Here is a 24,319-nt window from a genome sequence, read left to right on the forward strand (position 1 = left end):
ATCATGAAATACTTCTTAAAATATATGAATATTTTTACTAAATATTTTTCAAGTCCTAAACTCATAGAAGACAGTGTGTGCTTAAGCATCTTTAAATAGTGCCTACTACATTTATATGCTTAATGTCTTACATTTGCTGCGGATGCATTCACTTTATATCAGGAATGCAACACAGCTGAATCACTGAAAGTATTTATAGCCAGATTATTTTCTTTTTTAATTTTTAATTTTAATTATGTGGGGTACAAGTCAGGGTTAGGTATACAAATGTTCATTATGCAGGCACCCTTGTTGTTAAGGTGTGCCTCCCCCGCCCCTGGCAGTTTCCAGTACTGTCAATTCCGCCCCTGCTCTCTCCTGGCAGTTTCCCACTACTGCCAGTCCCTTTCTTATAATTTTATGATAGCTGTTCAAGGTCTGCTTATGAGTGAGAATGTGTGATGTGAGTTATCCAAGACCATTATACCACTGTTGTTAGTATCAAACACTGTATGTACAAGTGTGTTTAAAACAGATTAGTTCATGTAATCATTTTATTCTTCAGGCCAAAGTAAGAAATAATAGGAGATAATTCCACACAATATGTTGTATGTTTTTAAAGTCATTTTTCATTCTTCAGAGAAAAATGAACAGTGTGGCATATGCCTTGGTCCTAAGAAAAACCAATGCCTAAACTACAGTAAGCTCCTGCTTAGAGTATCACCTTTGTATCACCAGTGCCTGACAGATGTTTGCATGACTAAAGGAATGATGGCTTACAGATAAATGTAATGAAAAAAGCTCTATAGTGGCAGCCCAGCTGTTTGAAAAGATCACATCCGAGTCTCAGTCCCCAAGAGGAAGCTATGCAAATTCAGTGCTTTATCATTTGCCAGTGTCAGCATTTGTTTTGCACTGACTTTATGACTATAGGCTCTTACATTTCCAACACTAAAAGATTCAGCTCTTTATTCCATACATTACGTTACAAATCCATGTGATCCTGGTCTTTGAAATGCAAGTTTTTGGGATTTCACTTTTAGTTGAACTATGATTGTCCTGATATATTTAGCTGTCTAGTAATTGGCTATTGTTGTAATAAGATATTGGAATTTAACAGTTTTACATCCATGTGATTTTAAAAATACTCCTAAAATAAATAAGAAAATGATCAAATTAGAACAGATTAGAGTATCTAAATGGATATAACTTTGCTTATTTTTGTATCTATGCCCTATATATTAAAAAATCCATTAACTTCTCTATTCTTATTTTAAACTCGGAAATGATTCTGATCAGGATTAAAGTGTTCACTTTTACATTTTCTATAAAGAGAGAGTTGAACAAGGAAATTAATATGTAAACAAGATGAATCAGATCACACACCTAAATATTGTAATTCGACAAGTTAGCCTGAAAGAATATAGTTACTTAAAAACAAACTATGTAAAAATAATTCTATCTATTAGTTAAAGTGGACTGGAGAGTTTATAAGAAAACTTTTAGTAGCTAAGTTTCTAGTTTTTGCCTTTATATTTTTGTAAGTAAATCTGTGTCTTAAAAAATATACTATACATTAAATTTTTCACAAACACAGATTTCCCTCCATTTACTGTGACTAGTGTGAGACTTTGTAACATTCATTTTTTTCAAACTTTAGTCTTGTGTAAAAAGAATGACTTGCAAGCTCATAAGTTTTTGTTGCTACCTTGAGAATTGGTTTTTTTGGTTTTTTTTTCCATATTATAGTATTCTCTGATGGATTTGTTATCTAAAATGGTGGTGGGCCAACCTCATTTTGTCCGTTGCATCAAACCAAATAATGAGCGTCAGGCAAGAATATATGACAAAGAGAAAGTTCTGCTACAGCTTCGCTACACAGGAATTCTGGAAACAGCAAGAATTCGAAGGCTAGGATACTCACATCGGATACTCTTTGCTAACTTTATAAAGCGGTATGTGGATTTCTTTTTCAATTTATATTAAAAATTCTCCAGAAGAATTATAGAAAAATATTATTTAGGTAGACTAGGAGGGAAGTATTTTGTTCATGCTAGTAATTATATATTGAAAAGAGAAGGTAACTATTAACTGAGGCTGAAAGAATCTGTCGTCAGCTAGGAGATCCTATGTGGTAGCATAGGATACCCGTCATAGACAGTATAATCCAGAAGATACATGACACAGACAGTGTACTCCAGAAGATACCGGTCATACACAGTATGATCCAGAGTATCCGGATGTCTGTACTAAAGAGTTGGAGGATCTGGGTTCTTGTCCTAGTTCTGCCACTTGCTATGTGGCCATGGGCCTATTACAGTGATTCTCAGCTGGGAGAGATTTTTCCTATCAAAAGACACTTGGCAATGGCTGGGGACATTTTGGATTGTCATGCGTGGTGGTACTACTGATATGCTAATGGACAGAGGCCTGGGAGCCATTAAACATTCATTCTACAATTTACAGGATAGTCTTCCCAAAACAAAGATTTATCCAACTCAAAATACCAACATTTCTGAGGTTGAGAAACCTGGCCTACACAGAACCTCACTTTCCTCGCCTACTGAATCTTTATCCATTTAAAAAATAAAGTTAAAATGTAGAAAAAAGAATCAATGGCATAAGAAAAAATTTTTAGTACTTGATATTAATGTAAAATAAATTAAGTTATATACTAAATATATCATATTAAGTGATACATGAGTGGTTAAGTGTAAAAGTTCAATATATTATATATTTAAATGCCCATTTTTAAATATTTTTTAATCACTTCTATAATTACTGTTAGTCATCAAACTTAAAGAAATTTCTGTTTTCAAAGGTGAAGTCTATTACAATTTCCAAGTAAAACCTACTGTTTGAGGAAGTCTCCATTTATAATGCTTTTCAGCCTTTTTCAGAATGTATAAATTACTATTCAGAACAAAACAAAGCCTTGTTTTGTGATTGCATAGCAAATTGTTATTTCTAACATTCCTCCCCTTGAAAAAACATCTTATGTCTTGTATCAGGTATTATTATACTTGGAGTAACAAGACTCTTATTAAATGTAATGAGATCTGATTCTTTCTATTAATTTTTATATTTTCAACGATTTTTGGTAGTTCTTGATTTTTTTTTTCCTTTAGAGAGACCAGGGAACATTCATTTTGAGTACACTGAAATTAGGAAAATTCTACCGCTTTTTCATGACAGAGATCAAAATTACATAAAGATCAAATATTATATAAGTTTGTGACTTTCATATAGGCCAATCCTTTATAGTAGTCTTAAACAGATTTTGAAACTTTAAGTTTTAGAGTTTAGAAATATAGCCAATATCTAATCATTGACTTCACTTTCTACAGATTAGACCCAATCTTATCTCCAAAACTAAGGAATAAGAAATATTGCAATTTTTTTTATTGGTCAGTAGGTAAATTCTTCATTCTGTTAGTTAAAGCAGATAACACAAATGTAATAGATACGAGAGTTTAAAATTTCAAATTAAAATTAAAATTTGACCTTCTTATTCTGCATTTTATGTTTTAGAAAAAGAGCAGATCTTTAACTTGCTTAAATAGTAGGATAAATATTATTAATATAATATGAATAGGAGTACCTAAAGGTAGTTAAAAGTTTCAGTGATTTTTTTTTATGCATAAGACACTGTGCTAAGCACTGTAGGTGACACAGAATTTTAAAACTAACTTGATCTTCAAGAACTGACAAACCCGTTAGGATTATCAGAGCCATAGACATGGAAAGTTAACAAGCAGTGGAAGGTAATAAATGCCAAGGTCCAAGAGAATGGTACAAACAGTGTAAGAGTTGAAGAAAGGAAGAGCATCTCCAGGAGGGCTCATAAGAAAGGATATCAGACAAGGAGCTTTCAAACTGAGATCTGATGGTACAATTTGTGGAGAAGATAGGGAGGAACCTTCTCGATGTACAGGTTAGTGTACCTAATAATAGCAGGGCTTGGATTAGTCTGAATTGGCAGAGTAGACATTGGTGAAGTGACAGAAGATGAGACACCAATAGTGTTAAAATTATGAAGAGAGAGCCTTGAATGCTAGGCTGACATTATAGTTTCAAAAATAGCAATGGTGTTACAATATGGACTGTAAGGAAGACTAAATCTACATTCTTGATGATATTGTGTTGAAAGATCAGAACTGAGAGTAAATTCTTAAGTGTATTTCAAAGTCCTGCGCTATTATAGAATAGCAAATTGTTACATGATAAATGAAGAGGAGGGAGAAAAATTAAGTATACAAAGAACACATGAATAGCTATTCTGAATACAAGAGGTTCCAAAAATTAAAAGCTAAATCTTTACTCTGTTACTAATTTGAAATTATTATACTTGGGGTAACAAGACCCTTACTAATGAGATCTGATTCTTTCTGTTAATTTTTATATTTTCAACGATTTGTGGTAGTTCTTGATTTTTTTTTCTTTTAGAGAGAACAGGGAACATTCATTTTGAGTGCACTGAAATTAGGAAAACTCTACCACTTTTTCATGACAGAGATCAAAATTACATAGAAAATTAAGTATACAAAGAATACATGAATAAATTTGTAAAATTTACATAGAAAATTAAGTATACAAAGAACACATGAATAAATTTGTAAAATTAAGTATACAAAGAACACACGAATAGCTATTCTGAATACAAGAGGTTCTAAAAATTAAAAGCTAAATCTTTACTCTGTTACTAATTTGAAATTAAGAGCTAAATCTTTACTCTGTTACTAATTTGAAATTATTATACTTGGCATCATCATCCAAATTGGCATAGACTCTCAGGAAGGCAGAACAGTTTACAAAAGTCCCATGGGGGTGTAAATAGGACTTAACCTCATCCGTTCTGCCTTAGCCTTTCATTAACCCTCCACATAGGAGGCAAAATTTCCCAGACCCTTTGTCCTATTGTAGATAAGGTCTTCTGTTGTGTGACAAAAAAACACTCTTAAGTGAGGATAAACAACATGAACTTACTTTGCACAAGACATTGGGATTTTACTGTAGTTATTTCTAATGAACCCTATAGTAAGAAGCCACCAAAGTTAGCTTCATTTTCTCACTAGGCACCTGTACACAATGATTTGGCCACCAGAACTCTAATACAATCAGAACTTATTGAAGGCAGTAGTATAATGGAGTAGATAAGTTTACGTGCTTTGAATTCAGCATGTCCATGTTTGAATCTCTATTCTGCCACTTACTAAATATGTGACCCTGTACGAAGTTATTTGAATTCTACAAGCTTCAACGTCCCTCACTGTAAATAGAGATGATAATAACTGTATCCATTAGCATTTAAGTTTATGAGCACTAAATGAGATAATACATAAGAAATGTATAGACAGAACCAAAAATCATCAATATACATTAGCTAGAATTATTTTCATTATTATTAATCAGCAATAAATTAAATCAGCATTTAATTGAGAGACCCACTATGTTCCCATCCTAGAACAAAAGATTAATTCAAATCTCAATCGAAAGATTTAAAGATCCAAGCATTAATAAAAGAATCTCTGACACTGAGAAACTCACAAACCAGTTATGAAAGCAGTGCTCTAACAATTTGCATTATTACATAATGTAGTCAGCTCCAGGACACAAGGGTGTGGGTCTCCTGTGTTCACTGCTATGACCTAAAAAGAATACCTGGCAAATAGTAGGTGCTCAAATATGTATCAGATGAATGAAAGAATACTGGATACTTTAATGAAAGTATGCACAAGGTACTCTGAGAGTATAAAAGAGGAATGGTTTGGATTATAGTAGGAATTCAAATAAAGTAGAAAATCATAAAAGTAATACATAAATACATATCATAAATATTTAAACTTATGACATGAATGTAGGTTTGTTTTTAATCTTTTGACATAAACTTAATTTTTTTCTTTGAGTACACTGATCATAGTTTATTGATTCTTGCATAAACTATCCATAATTCTTCATTTATGATTTCCAGTTTACATATCTTGAGTAAAGCAAAAAAGTAAAGACACTTGTGAAACAATCTGAGGACTGAATTTTTTTATTCCTATGATTTTCCTCAACTTTTTGTAATAGCTTCATCCATGTTTAATTTCACAGGTTTTTAGATGACTTGTTTATATCATCTTACCAAAGCATTTGATAGAGTTTTGTAGAAACAACTCTCTCACCTTCTTCACTCAGCTTTCAGTCTGATTTATGTGAATAATGTCACATCAAGTATAACTGACATAAACAGGTTTGGGGACAAAGACAGCTCCAGTGAGAGCAAATGCACACGGGCATGCTAGTGAGAGCTGCTAGTCATGAGCTCTGTGTATACAGCAGACCTCAGTCAGTATGTTTCACACAGGAAAAGGAAATGTTGGTTAATTCACCTTGTCTGTTAATTGAAGATATGTTAACAAGAGTTTCTAGAATATTGAAACATTAAATCTTCTATAAGGTAACAAAAAGTGGAATGGAAGGATGTGCAGTCATAGAGAATAACACAGCAAAGGCATAGATACATGAGCAAACATGGCCCTCTGGCAAAATTTTAAATAACTTATGACTGAAGCTCAGAGTTGCCATGGAAAATAGCAAAGGGGAAGCTGGAAAGGCATGCAGGAATATAGAGCAGGAGAGGGCTTGTGTACTTGTGGCAAACAACTTCAGATAAATGCTTTTCGGCATGTGTAACCTTTCTATTCTATACATTCCTGCTGCTCCAAGGCTCACATATTTATGTCATCTGCCCAACCTTTGAAAGCATATGATTTGCCATCCCAGCTTAGGACTTGGGAAATCTATGGAGACTTTTCAGGAAAGGACATGGTTAGATTTTCATTTTAGGAAAATAACTCAGATACAACTCTAGAAGATAGCTAGAATGGGGTAGGGAGTGAAGGTGGAGGTAACTGACTGGGAGACATTTGCAGAAGTCTAGGCTGGAAGGCATTAGGGGTAGATTCAAGGCACTGGCAATTAGCGAGAAAGAAGTGAGTTCCAGAGAGATTGTCAAGCTTATTGGATACACAGAGGGAAGAATAGGAAAGAGCCTAGACTGACACACAGATTTCTAACTTCAGTACCAATGGTGATATCCTTCAAAGAGATAGAAAATAGCAGAGAAAGGAAAAAGGGCCCAATTCTGCTGAGTTTGGTGTATCTGGAATAACCAGGTGGGGAGGTGAGATAGAAAATCATAAATAATGTGTTTAGAGTTGATGTAAACAGGGTTGAAAAGTTAGATTCAGAAATCACCACATACAGAGAATAGTTGGAACCAAGCATGTAGGTGAGACACCTCTTGCACGAGCTGAGAAAGAAATTGAACATTGCAGAACACTAGCATTTAAGTGGCAAGTCTAAATATGCTGACTGTGGAAGACAGAGGGAGATGGAGAAGCAGGGGACAGGAGATGGAAGCCTTGGAAAAAACATGACAGAGGGAGGGGCCTGGGGCTGGGGACCCCTGACTTAAGGTATTTGCTTTGTATCAACAAACATTCATTTTGAATATGGAAGGAGCCACAAAAGAAGTGGTATTACAAATATACAGAAGAGAAGAGAAGGAGAAGATGGCATCTAGAACACAGGTAGGCGGAAAATAAGTCGTTCTTTCTTTGAAGAAAGAAGGAAAAATTAATAGTGGGCAAATGAATTTTTAGTTGGACAAGAAGTCTCTGAAACCTGGATCTGGTGACCTTTACTGAAATAGTAGATAAACTCACCTGCTGAGAGAGGTGCAGGGGGTAGAGGCAGGTGGGAGACTTGACAAAAACAGGACAGAATTAGTTTTCGTGAGGAACAAGAGAAGCAAATGGCCCTGGTCACCTGTGAGCTTCCTAGTGAGCTAGCTAGTGAGGACACCACTTGTCCGTAAGGAACATACAATGAACAAAAGGAAATTTGCTCTGTCAATGTTCTGAAGCCTTGCATGAGGGCAGAAGAGCAAATGTTTGGATGGTCCAGGTGTGCATGTTTGCAGAGAATGTACAACAAAAGAATGGAGTGAGAGAGTTGAGAAAGCTACCTAAGCATGGCTCTAGTGTGAACCGTGAGGTCCTGGCTGGATCTGGAAGGAAGTAAAGCCAAGAAATGGTTGATAAGCTGAAAGTGCAGAGTCACTACTGGGGGCAGAGTCACAATGTGCACATGAGCGAGTTAGTGGGCCTGAAGACTGATAGGCATGTCAGATTTATCTGAAGAAACAACAAAAGCTATGATCGTCGCTTCATCCTAGACCATTCTAAGCCAGGATTCCTCTCCAAAGAGCCTAACAGAAGCTAGTTCATTGAAGATTTAATGAGGTGAAACTTAATGGAGCTGGATATACTATTTTTGGAGGTTTTATCTATGGGTTCAATTTTAGATGAGGAAACGGATCCTTAAAGAGGTACTGTGATGTGTTCAAATTTACACAGATAATGAGTCAAGATTAGAACTCCACTCCTCTGGCTCCCAGTACAGTAGTCTTCATTTCAACCATGCTCTCTTAGTCTCCTACACATTGTAACTCCTCTTTCAAAATTTGGACTCTACTCAAATCTGTTGCTTTTGTTTTCACTAGACTTTTAGGCTAATCTTGTACCAAGAAATTAAAAATAAGGGAGTACTGAAGACTCTGGAAATCTGCCTTTTTGCACAAGATTCTTGATCAGTGTAAATTAAATTTTCTTCCTTTAATTCATCCCTTCCTCAATACTATGTGAGCTTAGCCAGAGGACCTCCTTCCAGTTATTTCCTGCATTAACTTTTTATTCTTTTCTCCCTTCAGTTACGGATAGATTAAGCCAACGGAGAAAATCTCCAGTGAGAGACATAGTGTAACTCAAGGAAAAACAATGATGGAAGGCGTGTATACAGTGGTGGAAATGTTGGGTAGAATTAAACTCCTTCACCAATTTTAAGATCTGTTCCCAGTGTTTTGTTAGTCCTGTTCCCTTTAGTGCCCAGAGAAATGTCGCAGGGGGGGGGGGGGGGGGGGGGGGAGGGAGGGGGGACAAATTTTTCTTTCTAGTAACAGAGTTTTTGTGGGGGATTTCAGTGTTAAGTCTTGAAAAGCAATCACAAAAGTGAAGAAACAGTGCCTAAATGCTTACAAATAGACTGGTCTGGGTTTATGTCAATCTGGAATTTGTTCTACTACAGAGTTGTTCTGAGGATGCCTAAAGGATTCCCTTGCATTGCATCTAGGAGTCTCTTTCCCTCCCCTGCACTAAGCTGTTGAGTGGCCACCAGGCTACTGAGGTATTGAACCTTTGTACAGCACTAACCAGCTCTTTTTCCCATTCTAAGGTACTATGTCCTCTGCTACAAGTCAAGCGAGGAGCCCCCAGTGAGCCCTGACACCTGTGCCACCATTTTGGAAAAAGCTGGTCTCGATAACTGGGCTCTTGGAAAAACAAAAGTAATATTTTATGTAATTTTCAGGGATAAAATAAGTAATTATGTTGGATTTACTGAGAATTATAACATCTTACAATGATTGAAAATATGACTTTTTAAGTTACGGGATTTCTAGTTTAAAATAGAGGAAGTAAATTTATACATTCCTTAAGGTTTCCTTTTTCATCAAAATTAAACATTTTTGCTCTTCATAAAGTTTAAAAAATATGAGAAAAAATTGTCTTGGAGATTGATCCAAAAAAGGATAAAACCAATAATCAATATATTTTACTTCAAATGGTATTGAAAACAGATTGATATATTTCCTCTGTGTTATCATCACCAACTATCATCATAAAGCTATAAAGAATCATCATGATATAAATAGAATTCCTGTTTTTCTCTTTTTTTAAATTCTCAAATCTATTTCTATCATAAACTTGAAATTTATTTGGAGTAAAACATTTAACTTTATTACTAGACTTGCTATATGTGCTTGTACATTAATATGTTTATTTATTAGCTTTTAGAATCTATGAGAAATGAGTATATGTAATCCCTTAGAAAATAAAGTGAAAAATTATAACCAATCTTGAATATGGAAGTAAACTAGGTTGCTGTTTGGAGAAAAGATACACATATCCTCACAGCATTACAAGATGGGGAAAAGGAGATAAACAGGATACCGCTGAGCACTAAATGCATCTTAGGGAGTATGAAATGTATCACTGGGGGAGGATAGAGAAAAGAGCCAAGCTAAAGTGAAAAGATATTCATAAATTGACCACTCAAGAATAACAACTACCAGCCTCACTGCAAAAGTAAACCAAAACAAATTTCCATATTGGCAAGTAGATTTTATATTAGTTGTGTCTTGGGAGTGGGAGGTATGGGAGAGAATTTTAATATTATTCAGATGTCCTCTTTGCAATTTAAGGGAGGTTTTTAAAATATGTCTATCTTAGACTGAGTGTCTTCCATAATCAGTAATCCATATTTAGTCTTTAGTAAGGGGATATTTTGGCATAAAAAATGTGTATTTTGTCCACACATTTTCTTTTAGATGATGAATTTTAAAAAGACGAATTTCATCAGACTGAAATCTCATGATTTATGGTCTGAAACACATGTCTAACTTCAAATGGAGTTTTAACTTGTAAAAAGGCCCTTTGCAGTTCTGGTTCTGCATGATATTTAAGTAGCATTTTAAAGCTATTTGTATTTTTCCACTTCACCTTTTCCAACTCATTAACATGGATAAAAGTATTTAATATAGGAACATTTATAATTCCATGCAAAAAAATGATGACCTTTTTAAACAGATTGAATTTTAAATGAATTGTCAATAGCAGAATGGACTAAATATATTAACATCTAGAGTACTGTAGAAATTAAAACTGAATTAAATCAAAACCTGTAATGCTGAACTGTTTGCCTATGGTTCCAACCTTTCAAGTAATGGAACACTGAGAGAATTCTACAGTCAGGGTTACCCCAAGTCTCATGACTCAGCCATAAAATTTGAATTTAAGTGACTTTCTTGGTGGATTCCATAAACTCTTTGAGATGAATTTTATTAGTAAATTTGCTATTAAAAATATAACCTTTTTATTTCCTTGGGGAAGAGAAGTACAGAACTGAAAACTTAAATTAGAATATACCAGGCTTTCAAAGTCCTTCCTTACTCTGATTCATGGTGATTTGAAAATAATCAAAATTTTAGAATAATCAAAAGTCAATCCTCCTTTTTCCATGGCAGCCTTTGGGTTAGTGAGAACACTTAGTTAAATCTGCTGGTGTCCTGTCTCTGCCTTATTGCCTCCACTGACAACACTACCAGCCCCAAAGGACAGTGACCCTGCCTTGTTCATCTTTGTATTCCCAGCAGATAAGTACATATAGTAGGTCTCAGTAACATTAGATGAATGAACTGATAGAATTATGACTGTTCTCTGTCTTGCAACTAGGTTTGTAAGATTTTTTAATTTGGGAAATATAATTGTCTTTATAAAACAAAAGGCACAAAAACTAGCTTACCACAGAATATATGATGCTGGGATAACTTTACTAGCTTACCCCAGAATAAGAGCTCAACACCCCCTACTCTAATTAGTTCATCCAACAGAACCTGAAATTATCTGTTATAAACAAACAATATGATTGCATCTTCTGTGTTTCTTCTCAAAGAAAGATTTTCTTCAAGCGTAAAAATCTATGCTATCAAAGCAACATCCAGGCCAAAGAAGCAACAGACAGTGATTTTCAAAATCTAAAATGATTTAGAATGCAGACTTTTCTTCAAAGCATAGCACACATCTGTATGCCGTGGTTTTATTTGTATTTTATTTTAATTCTTTAAGGTGTTCCTTAAATATTATCATGTGGAACAGTTAAATCTAATGAGAAAAGAAGCCATTGACAAACTTATTTTGATTCAAGCTTGTGTCAGAGCATTCTTGGGTTCAAGAAGATACCAAAAAATACAGGAGAAAAGGAAAGAAAGCGCAATAATCATACAGTCAGGTAATCACTCAGATACTCTCACAGTGTAACAAAGCATAATGTTATATTTAGGTATAGACACAAAAATCAAATGTTATAGTACTTCTTATAGTCAAGCCTCCAATTCTTATGTAGCTTTTTGTTTAATTCCAGACTGTGTTGCCTTAATACTTTCTTTATACTAAATCTAAATCAGATTGTTTTAGTGATTGGCACTTTTAATATTTGAATAAATGTTTTGTTTTAAATAATTTAATTTTAAAATATTTTGTCAAAGATTAATGAAACACAATTGACTTATTGTGCAAGATATGGCAAGTGATAAAATTAATTACAGATCTCAAGAATAATACTATTGTAACTCATAGGACAATAAGATGTTTTCTACTTTACTCCAAAGGTTACACTTGCCATAATTTTTGACAACTTAATTAAATCTTATTTTGTTAAAGGGCATCCATTTCTTTCTGTTAACTCTAGTGAAATAATATTTATAACCAAGCTTTACTTCACAAATTTTTATTAAAATGTACTAATAGACTTTGGATTTTGCTTTCTATTTTTCTATAAGAAACTAAATTTAGATAGAGCTGGGCATAGCTTGGTACAGTATCTTTCAAAATGCTTTGACTGGATACTATAGTAAAAAAATATTCATTTTACTTTGTAACATGATATACACACATACTACAAGCTATATATTCTGATATTTTCTATTCTCGTCTATTCCATTTCACTTTTAGATGATAGATTTTACCTATTAAGTTAGCATTATATCATGACTAATGATTTGCAGCTTGCATTCTGAAGAACACCCATGTAGTGGGCAGAGTAGCTAACTGACACTCAAGAGATTCATGTTCTAGTCCCAATTCTGTCAATCAGAAATGGGTCATCATCATCTCTTCTGGTATCTTAAGCCCTTAGCTTCTCACAAAAACATCAAAATGCAAACCTGATAATTTGGGATCTAATCCTTTATCTACAATTTCAATTTCTGAAAAAGGATTTCTAATAATTTATTTGACAATCACACATATACTAATAGGAAGAGAGGCTATTTACGGTCCTTTATTCATCCCACTTAGTAAAAACATACTGTTTTCCTGAAGAAATATTCCTGTGTTTGATTATGAGATGTTGCTCTGACATGGGGAATGTTATAGAATACATACATGCTTTGTATTAACTTTCTAAATTTTTAAAAAGTCTATTCTGAATTCCAAAATATATCTGACCCCAAGGATAATTGGTCAAAATGTCCAAAACACATGACAAAAAAAGAAATATAATTATTAACAAATTTTAAGCAAATGAGCACACTTTGTCATCAACTTTGCTCATATCTATCATTTTGGTTTCATTTTTGTATTGCTCTTAGAAGGAAAAGTTCTTTCATTATTCTATTGCTATAGCTACCCATATAGAAGAGTCTTATTAGTTAATCCCATTTTATTTAATGAAGCTGTTTTATTTGGAATTTTTATTTCATTTCCCTTTTTTGACTTTTATGGTCAGAACCACCTGTTTCTATTTGTTTAAATAATATCATTTTATTTCTTATAATTAGCATTACTCTGAGCCTTTTATGTTTCAGCTGCAAGAGGACATCTTGTCAGGAAGCAAAGAAAAGAAATTGTTAACACGAAAAATACAGCAGTAACAACCATTCAGACTTACAATCAGGAATTTGACTACAAGAAAATTTTTGAAAATAAAAGGTATAATGATGTTCATTGTGACATATAGAGTCTTTCTCATACCTAGCCAGATTCCTGGTACTGACACATTAAATGTCAGTGAACACCCAGGGTCCACTTTTGTGTTCGTTATTTTATTTGGGAGTGTATTGACATCACACTGATAACCAAGCTTTCCTTCTCAAGGTTTTCCTTCCTTGGCTTTCCCCAGACTGCTTTCTACTATTCTGCCCCTGATTCTGAGTGTCCTTTACTAATACCTCCTCCTCTCCCCACATTTGAATCCTCTTCCACATCTAAATGTGTCCCTGGGCCCTCTTGTTCATTCCCATAACCACTGGCCCCTAGGTCATAATCACCAACTACCCATCCTTCTGAGCTTTCATGTCTGTAATTCCAAATGCATATTAGCAAATCCACTTGAATTTTATTTATTCTGCAGGCTTTACGCTAGGCAGTGGGGGCACACCGGTACATGAAACAAAACCTTTATCCTCAAATTTCTCATAGTATTCTGGGAAAAAAATGACCAATAAACACATGACTCTAGTAAAGTGGGTTGATTCTGATATAAAAATATAAAAGTGGAGAAGTGGAAGCGAGGAAGAAGAAACCCTGCCTTGGCTGGTAGTGATTAGGGGAAGGGAAAAAAATATTTAGAGTTTTGCCTAAGTGGTGAAACTTGAATCGATCAAAGATGTTGTCCAATTAGTTGTTATCCAGGAAGATAAAGATCATTCCAACCCCAACCTCAGTACCTCTCTCTTTAACATCAGAACTGGCCATCGTAAGGGTGAAAGAATGAGATGGCTTCCTTCTCTCCGACATACCCACATCTAATCTTCTCTTGCCCCTGCTGCCAATAGTGGTCTCATAGATGGTCTCATAGATGAGTTCTCACCTTCTTCCCTCACGTTCACCCACACTCCTCATTTCCTTATTTGACAAACATGAATGGTTATCTGAAATGTATAGGCACTTGGCATTTTCAGTTTTTCTGTGTATTGTGAGACCTACATATATGCTCTTGTCATTGTCTACAAGGATCCAAATGATTTGCTTCTCGTTGTTACTGGCTATGAAACAGTCCAGCAACCTCAAAAAGATCACAAGACTGCCTCAGGAGCAGAAGGGTGGATATTACCTGTGATTCCTGTACTTCAGGAGTCTGAAGTACAGGAGTCTGGGAGAAATCTAAACTGGTTACAAATGGAAGCGAGATGAACTAAGTTTAATTCTTCTAGAAATTACTATATGTAGAATTTAAATTATTATTTGGATTTATTATATTTAATAAGGATGTCGATATTCACTTAGATACTGATTTGTTACTACCTTTCTTCTGAGGATACCAGAGATTTGCTTTCAATTTAGCAGATACTTATTAAGCATCTACTGGGCATGAGATCCATCTTGGGGCACACAAATGTGGATGAGAAACTATCACTACTAGTTTAGGATGGAGAATTTGATATTTACTTGGCTAACTGTCATAGAAAGTGGACCACAAAGTCAGACATAAAAGAAATACAAGCAAGGAGTCAAGAGAAGCTCAGAGGAAGGCAAGAAGAAGATTAGGGAGTGGAGGGGGTATGGGGGAGGGGGCTGACACACACCTTTCTGGAGATCTGCAGGCTGGTGCTCTCAGACCTTTACAACTTCTGAATTCCCTTTTCCCCCAGCTACCTGTAGCTCTTGTTTTTGCTTTACCCTTCACTGACAGAGCCCTGATTTGTGACCCAGAAAACCATCTAGAAGCTAGAGAATGATCTAGTCCTGCAGGCCTCTCCAGCAGGTGTCAGGGGAGATCTCCAGCCCTTCAGGGCTGAACTCTAAAAGGCTGATCTTCAAAAGCATCGTAGCACTTGGGCTTTAGGTACTTCAAGTGCTGTGCTAACCACAGGCATAGAGTGTCCTGTAGCCTGAATCCAGGCATGTAACTGTTGTGAGAATTTCAGCACTGTACAGCAAGATGTCACCAATAAAAAGCATTTAGAGTATCAAAAAAAACTTATAAATGGATTTTTTGGGATGTAGTCAGAAACTGCATGTATATCTTCTCTCATTAGTTGTCTTTTGAGTAAAATAGGCATTCTTTGGAAGAGATGTATTATGGAGGAATTCAAAACACTGACATAGCCATTTATCAAAACTATAGGGATATTTTGTTCCCTACCTAGTTTTCCGACCGATCTGACAGGAATCTGTGATGCCACCTGTATGAGCTTAGGGATGGCATAGTAGGCCTAGGAGTGGCCAATAGAACAAAGAAAACGGTGTCTGAGTAGCTTTTTCCAGTTTTGACTCAAAGAAGAGTCCTTCTTCTCAAACAGATTCAAAAAAACCCAAACTCTCACATGGGTTTCCTGGCAAAGGTGAAAAGTTTTAGGCTAAAGCCCCCTAAGTAGTAGGGAGAAGTGTTAGCATTTCAAGTGTCAGGTTATGACATTTTGATTCTACCTTAACACCTTTTTCTTGGCTGTGTTGCTCTTGTAAGGGTTTTGTCCCTGGCCAAAAAAAAAAAAAAGCATAGTGAAGACCTTATCTCCAAGTTAAAGGGAAATTATTTTGGAAGTATATTGGCAAAGTAACAATTTTGAAATTTTGGCCAACATATTACAAGATTATGAACTATAGCAAGGACATTGCTTTTCCTTTAATTTTACAAGATAGTTCCTGTGATCAGCAAACTTAGTGCTTATTAAAGTACAGTATGTCAGTGTAGTGAATATATTCTTCTTACTGATCTCAAAACTAGGTATATTTTCCACAACATATCATCACTTTTTTTTGAAAAGGATATTTTGAAAAGATTAAATTCCTAGAATTTTGATATCTCATGAAATGAAAAAATGGTTCTTCATATGCCAGAATATTTCTTATTCTAAGTAGAATCTGGTTTTCTCACTATTTGAGTAACCATTGCAGTTCTCACCAAAGAGAAAATTTTGAGAAGTACTTGATTAACATGAAATGATACATTTTTATTTTGAGTTTTCTTCGTTTCATTTGTCTTTCTCTCGCCATTATGTAGCATGTAACCACTGCCAGAAAATAAACTCTACTTTAGTACCGTATATTCAGATATAATCTGTTTTACACAGGGAATCTTTTGTGAAGAAACAAACAGAAAATGCAGTCTCTACTAATGAAAAAGTCAATTCAGCTCCAAATAATAAAGGGAATACATCTGTAGTGAAGACTTCTACTTTCAAAATGGAAATGGAAGCCACTAATGCTGTTGAGAGTAACAACAGAGGATATCACACTCTGAAAAAAATGAATAATGTGTATGGGGAAGAGGCTAATCAAGAATTGAACCTTGTAGGGGACCCTTGGGCAGAAGAAAGCCCTAAACAGAAATCTATCAAAGACCTGGAAGACAACAGTAAACTAAGGAAAGTGGAGAAAGAAGAGGCTGTGAATTATTATCAGAGGTACACAGAGGAAAGGATTTTTGAACAATCAAAAGCAGCATATCTAGACAGAAAGGGCATATCAGAAAAGCCAAGCTACCCAGGGCTTTGGTTAGCTGAGAATGAAACTTCTTTTAAAAAAACTTTAGAACCTAATCTTAGCCAAAGGTCAGTTTATCAAAATGCAAATGGTAAGGAAAAAGAAAAGAAGACATCTGTAGTTACCCAGAATGCACCGATATGCAGCCAGGAGAGAGGCCATCTGAGGCATGGGACAATCAAAGAGAGGCAAGCTGAACCAGTAGTACAGACCCAGGAAGAAGAAGATAAAGCAGCAGTGTTCATTCAGAGCAAATACCGGGGTTACAAGAGAAGGCAGCAGTTAAGGGAAGATGGGATGTCTTCTTCTTTTGAGAATCAAAAGATCGTTACAACACCAGCAGAAGTAACAAGAAACACTCCCAGTTTGTATTCCTACCCCACAAAACATGAAGAAACCTATAATATTAAGATGTTGGATAACAAAGACGCAAAAGCAATTTCAGAAAAGGAAGCACGTGATTTAGCAATTTTTTCAAAACAGGTATGTGTATAAACAAATTTCTTTACTAATAAAACTATCTGAGATCTATAAAATAGCAGAATTAAACTAATAGTTAACTGTATATTGTTTCATCTGTGGTTTGTGAGACTACAAACTGTTTTAATAAACTATCTCAAGGATTGTGCTATTCAAACATCCATGAACTTTTCACCCACTTTACTATGATAAAAATCATATAAAGTGTAAAATATGATAGAAACTTTGTGTAGTGAAAGATACTAGAGACAGGTTTATACTGCGTACTAAAATGCTGAGAATTGACAGTGCAAAGTTTGATGTTCCTGTGAGCGTTTGATCAGAGCTCATAGAAAAATTTTTTAAAGTTTCTAAATCTCTTAAAGTCTATGCTTTCTCCTTTTCTCAAATTTGAGAAGACATAATTAGGCATCAAGTTTAGCTCTGTAGCCATACTGAGTCAAAAATGCATTGAAGTTGAAAGTTTGCATGCTACATCATGACAGTGAGCAGTAATGGACAATAAGGAATCACAAAGCAGAACCACAGAGAAAAACTCCCTTTTGGAGGACATCTCGTGCTGGTAGTAGGCATGTTTCAGCTGTTTCTAGAGGGGGAATAGGAGGCAGCAGGTTTTAGGGCTTCTGATGATATATACATGCACCTCTGATAAATTAGTTCTGTGGACAGGTCACAGGAACCAGCTCCTGAAAAATGCCAATTCCAGTTCCTCCTTTCCCTTTCTAGGTATTTGACCTTAAGAAAATCACTTTATGTTTCAGTACTGTTATTTCCTACTGCATAAAGTGAAGACTTTTAATTAGGCAACCTCTAAAATATATGAACTGCCATGGTATCCAATGAAGAAATATCATAATGGTTAATTCAAAGAAGGATCGTCTAACACTCCTAAGCTCTGCTTTTTGTCTCTGATGGTGACTGAGCCTATGAGAAAGCACACCAACTGCTCTTAGACTCCTCCATAGTGCTAGAGGTGTGGCCCAGACATCTCCAACTTCCAACTATCAGTAGAGATCTACCATTGATTAATTTACCTAGCCCCTTCCTGTTCTATTTTTTTAAGCACATGGAAATAGTGAGTTTAATGTACATGTGATCCTTCCTTTTCCTGGTGCACAGATATTCTAATTCCAAAGACCAATCAGGGATTAGAACCCAGATCCGCTATGCAACAGAGACACTAAGGAGATGTAGAATTACCAAGCCACGCACCTACAGCTGGCCAATAACCCTATGGGAGTAGGTTCAACACTCCATAGAGACAAAGCTAGAGGCAGAGAAGTAGGAGCCCTACGTTCAACCTATCAGGACAGTCATGTTATCAGAGCTGAGATGCAGACAAGAAAGAGGCAGAGGAGCAGAGTAGAAAGAGAGGGCCCAGGAGAGAGTAGCCCTGAAGTCAGGCTAAGAAGACTGGAAAGGAAGGGAAGGAGCAGCAAAAGGAGGTCCACAGGGTAGAAGCAGAAAGGCAAACACAGCAGAGTGGCAGAGACAAAAAGCCAGATCCTAGGAACCCTGAAGAGGAGTTGATCAAGATAGAATTTGCACATAACCCAACATGTTTGGCAGTGTTTAGTGAAAAATGTGGGGTGGGCAAGTAACTCAAAGGTGAGGTTGTGTCAGGTGAGGACTTTATTAGACCTTGTCTCAAGAGTCAGGATGGGCTCTGGAGAGAAACATGAGAGTGCCAGAAGTGCTGGTAAGGAATTTATAAGCTCCCAGTGTATCTGCAAAGCTACCTGAATGCTTTTCCTTGCTTTAATCTGACACATGGACTTCTTTTTAGATATCAAAGTTATCTGAAGAATATTTCATTCTGCAGAAAAAATTGAATGAAATGGTTTTGTCACAACAACTGAAGCCACTTTATCTGGGTGTCTCTCCCCATAAGCCAATTAATAGACGGGTTTCTTCTCAGCAGTACCTCGCAGGTAAAAAATAATCAGTAGTTAGAACTTCCTGCAAGGGAAGAAAATTCCTGATATGTTATTATTTATTAGTGTTCCACCTTTATTCTATAGCAGATCTGAAGTGACTATGTTCTGTCTTGGAGAGAACCTTTATTCCATTTCATCTCTTATAAGCAGATACAAATTTTTTTGGAATGTTTCTACCTACCTCCTACCTTCTCTGACTTTATTCTCCTCCTCTTTTTATTTTTATCTTTTTTCCCCTCATATACACTTTAACTAGAACTTGGCATATGACACCAAAATGGAATTTAAAAGGGTGGGCTAAGGTGCTGGTTTGGTAAGAAATAGCAAACAAGTGAAATATATCTATTCCTTTTGTCAATGTCTGCAATCTTGAGTATAGAGTGTGGAAGATACAAAACACCAATACGTAAGAAATGACTATTATATTTTCTTCTAATCAACCTCAGTTACACTCTGTCCCCATCACACTAAATTTGGGGGGAAATTCAATCTCAGTCATTTTTAGACTTCCCTTCCCCAGGGCTGTGCAAAAATCCTAAGGCCTTAAGCACCTCCGAAGGATCAGGTAGAGCCTGTTGTCACTGGTCATTTGCCCATGAAGTTACCATTAAGACACTCATCATTCCAGCTGGCCTCCATGACCCCTTCAAGTTGGGGAGGCCCTGCTGCTCCTACCCCCTGCAGACGGAACCTGGACACTGGCGAGTCTGAAGTCTTGACTTGTCCACACCCCCTCCAGGTGGCCATTCTGTTTGTAGTCTCATTACTTCCCCCAGATGTTGTCACTAAAAGGTTCAGGAGTCCCACAGCTCAAAGCCCTGTTGACTCTGCCTCCTAGCAATCTGCATTTATTTCACCTTGCTTTCTTGGAGACCCTCCACTCTCTCACTACACCCCCAGGATGCCTGACATCATCTCTGCAGTGACTTTGGCTCTTAACCAAAGAGAGAAGAACTGCTGGCCTCATGAAGCTTCTGATCTCTTCCCTCAAAAATCTCTGACACAGAAAAATACTAAGATGAACTTGGCTATTTGCCTGATATGGGAGGAAGGAGAAATAGCTTAAAGGTTCAGTCAATTATTCTGCCACATTGTTTCAAGTCAAGAACTGTAGTGAAGCTGTCCACAAAAGGTTTTTCAGTGCCCTTCACCCCTGCTGTCATCCTGCTCTCCGGCTCTAGCCTAGAGCCTCTTGTGAAGAAGAGAACCTAGCAAGTTAGAGCCCAGAGGCATATTCCATTAGTTGCTGCAATGGCCTGTGCCGAGGGAGCATGCTGGTGGGGCCAGAGTATGGGGAAAGCAGGGACTTAAGGTTCCTTTTTGGTCACATAAGTGGCAGCACTGGTGAGTGTGGGACAGGGAGGTGCAGATGGTGTGGGGAAGTAAGAAAAGTCAGGAAGTTTGCCCCAGTCCACAGCCAAAGAGGAGAGGTACTGGGGTTGGGAGGGGCACTGCCAGGGCCTTCACTTTTGAACATCTCAGAGACTTAAAATGGGCCTGGGAAGTGGCAGAATTTTATTAGAAACTCAAATTAGTTCACTGTATTATTGAATCTTCTATTGTTTTGTTTTTGGTTTTTGGTTTTTAATGGACCTAAGAAGAATATCAGAAACTAATTCTTAGCTTGTGTGGAGAAGATTGTAACTCAGAAATATTTCTTTAACCCTTCAGGTTTAGAGAGAGGATCTTTTTGTTCTCTGTATAGGAAAAGGTTATATATTCTACTACACTTGTTTAAGACTAAGTTGGCGAACATCTAAATTGTCTCATGTCCTTAAAAATAGCAGAGAAAATGCCTGGGAGAGGACCTGATGTGGCTTAAAGACACGGAGGGATCTGGGTGGACCTAACAACACAGAAGCAAGAGCAAGGGAAGACATTGGGAGATGCCGTCCAGCGACCATAGACTAGCCAGGACAAGTTATGCAGCAGATGCCAGTGATTAGCCAAGAATGGCAGCAGAAAAAATGGCCTCTCCCTATTAATGCCATGAAGCTGGAGAAGTCCCCTAATCCCAGCTCCTAACTTAGATGGTGGTGGAGAGGAGAGGGTCCAAAACCTAAAATGAGTAAGTCCACTAAGAAGACACTAAGAACATTGAAGGCAACTGAGTTCAACTAGAATTTCTTAGAAATAATTTAATGCTAGAAAGTAGAAATGAGTTCTAAGAGGTAGAAATTAAGTCTAGTTTTAGGAAAATTAAGTTATATATTTTTACGCCTGAATTGTTTCCTACTCTTTAACAATACTTGCTGAATTATTTGGATGTTATTTAAATATCAGAATAGGAACAGATGGAAAGGTGGATGCAAATAATCATTGGGCTACTTTTAGAGAAATTCATCCCCAATATTTGTGTCTATAATCTATGTTCATACATTTTGACAATTTATGCTTTTTAAAAAATCTTTGAATGGCTTATAGCTTATAAAAATTCATATACTTCAAAGAATTCAAACTGAGGTCATGAATCGGGCCAAATATTGCTTGGTCCATGTTTAATCCCTGCAGGCAACTGAGTTTAACTAGAATTTCTTAGAAATAATTTCTAAGATCCATGATTGTATCTTTGGTTATGCTGCTGTAGGCAAGCCCCATCCTAAATTTCAGACTGTAGTTTTTGTTTTTTGCTTTTTTAATAAGATAGCCTATGTGTGCCAATCTCCTGACCACATTTAAACCAAGGATTCTTGCCACCAGTTTCATATTCCTCCAGTTCTAGTGATTTTTCCACAGTTTTCATTATACAGTTTACAGTCATCACCAATTTCATATGGGAATTCAGGTGCACACTGTTGGAGGGAGTAGATTAACAGTACCACAGTGTGCATTTACATGTTATTTCATGCATATTAGTTTTTGTCTTTCTTAATAGATTCTCAACCCTTTGCAAGCTGGATCATGTAATGCCCTACACACTCATTTATCCACCACACAATAGACATTCAATAACTGCTTAATAATTAAGTGAAAAGATGCTTAATTTCTTTCAAACATAGTAGAGCTAAGTACTGTGTCCATAGAGTAAGGATTTTAAAGTTTGGTTTTTATCAAAACAAAGGGTGTAATGCTGCATTCTTTAAATGTTTATTCATTTTTATAATTGTCTGCTTTTAAACTCCTGTCAGAAAAAAAAGGTCTTATCATAAGTAGATGTCCTGTCTCCTTAATCAAAATTGCTAACCACAGAATTTAAAACTTTGCCTTGCAAGTAACTGCCCTCGCCTACAGAGGAACAATGCTGGCAGATTTAGCTGATGTGCTGAATTTCAACAGGCCACCACTGCACTGTTGTCCTTTATGGCAAACCATGCCTCCCCAAGAGATATTTCATTTGGAAAACAAAAATCAAGCTCATTTACAAATAATGCTGTAATTTAAATAGCCTAAGGACCATCTAAACTTTTATCTTATGCCTCTCAAAACTCTGCAGCCATCTTCTAATAATTGCTACATACAAGAACTTGGTAAGTCTCAGTTGGATTATGTAAAGTGGCCTAGAAAAGCTTCTCACCTATTCTAAAATAAACAAAAAGCCCTAGACAATTAAATTTGTCAAATGAATCATAACAAACAGCAATCTAATTTTATAAGGAACTCTTTCTGAGATATATTTTTAAATGTGCAAAAGTGCCAAGAGTAAAATAATGTCCAAATGAAAGCTGATAAGCTAATTATGAAGTTTAAAAATAAAATAAAATAAATACATAAACTACTTATCTGTGTTAATTGTTATAAATTGAAACAAATATGAGCTAACTACATCTATATTTTCATTGAGAGAAATACAGTATAGGGTATATGTAACTAGAGCATGGTTGTTTGATCATAGATCCTAATAAATGCTGCTGTATTCATAAATATGCAGTGACATCACAGCATTGCATTATTTCTCTCTGTAAAGTGCTCCTTTTTGGGGGATGTTTCTTTTTATTATGGCACACCTGGCAATTTGTGTTGACTATTGTGAAGAGGGAAAAAAGATTAATTATAGTACAAATAAACCCTGGTAACATAGAAGCATATTCTCTTTCTCATTTTACAATGACTATTCAACAGGCTATAATTTTTTAATGGGCTGCAAGGTTAAAAAATTAGAATGGTAAAAAGTATTTTTTGCTTCATTTACATAATATCATCAGTAAATTCAACACTAAATCAAAGCAATCCCTTACCATTCACACATAGAGTTGATCTAACAAAAGTGCTTTTATGTTACTTTCAGAGGAAAAATAGCAACTTTCTATTTATTTTTAAATTTTATGTCTTTTAGATTCATACAGTAATCTTAATATGTTCAGTTATAATGGTGCAGAGTTGATACACTTTATTTTTTTAGGTTTCCCTATCATTTTACCATTTTATGCTGGTACCTAGAAAGGCATTTTGCAAACTATCTAAGAATACATCTCCTCATGTATCTATAGACACACACGCATGTGAAAGTCAGGTAATTGAAATAATATTGGCTTATATATTTTACAGGAATGTTTTTCACTAAAAGTAGAAACTAAAGAGATTTCAGAAGTTTATTGCTTCCTACCCAACATACCTCTGGTGAACATGCATCTTCCTATGTTTATTTGCTACTCTTCTTTCTTCATAAGAAGTAATACTAATTCCCCAAAACTCTTATAAAAACAACTTTCAATGCCCAAAAAGAAATGATTTTATTCACAACCTTACATACTAATTATATAAAAGCAGTTTGCTTTACATAAATTTACACTATAAAATATAGATTCTGACAAGTTAATTGAATTAGTCCAGAGAAAACACTAAGCTCTAGATGGAAACAGATACATTTTCTGCATCCAAATTATTTATCCTCATCTC

The 24,319-nt window shown here is 35.7% G+C and overlaps 1 protein-coding gene across 1 annotated transcript in view; it reads left to right on the forward strand.

Moving 5' to 3' along the window:
- MYO3A (myosin IIIA) overlaps nt 1-24,319 on the forward strand; it is a 95,618-nt gene that overhangs the window by 40,007 nt on the left and 31,292 nt on the right. The window contains exons 9-14 of the mRNA XM_008057162.1: nt 1,729-1,934; nt 9,259-9,370; nt 11,709-11,871; nt 13,448-13,571; nt 16,655-17,549; nt 19,333-19,477. Coding sequence (XP_008055353.1) covers nt 1,729-1,934; nt 9,259-9,370; nt 11,709-11,871; nt 13,448-13,571; nt 16,655-17,549; nt 19,333-19,477 — 1,645 coding nt within the window. The remainder of the gene's footprint in view (nt 1-1,728; nt 1,935-9,258; nt 9,371-11,708; nt 11,872-13,447; nt 13,572-16,654; nt 17,550-19,332; nt 19,478-24,319) is intronic.

This window comes from Carlito syrichta, unplaced genomic scaffold (assembly GCF_000164805.1).
Source record: "Carlito syrichta isolate Samal-C Ts95f unplaced genomic scaffold, Tarsius_syrichta-2.0.1 Scaffold302821, whole genome shotgun sequence".
Taxonomy (NCBI): Eukaryota; Metazoa; Chordata; class Mammalia; order Primates; family Tarsiidae; genus Carlito; species Carlito syrichta.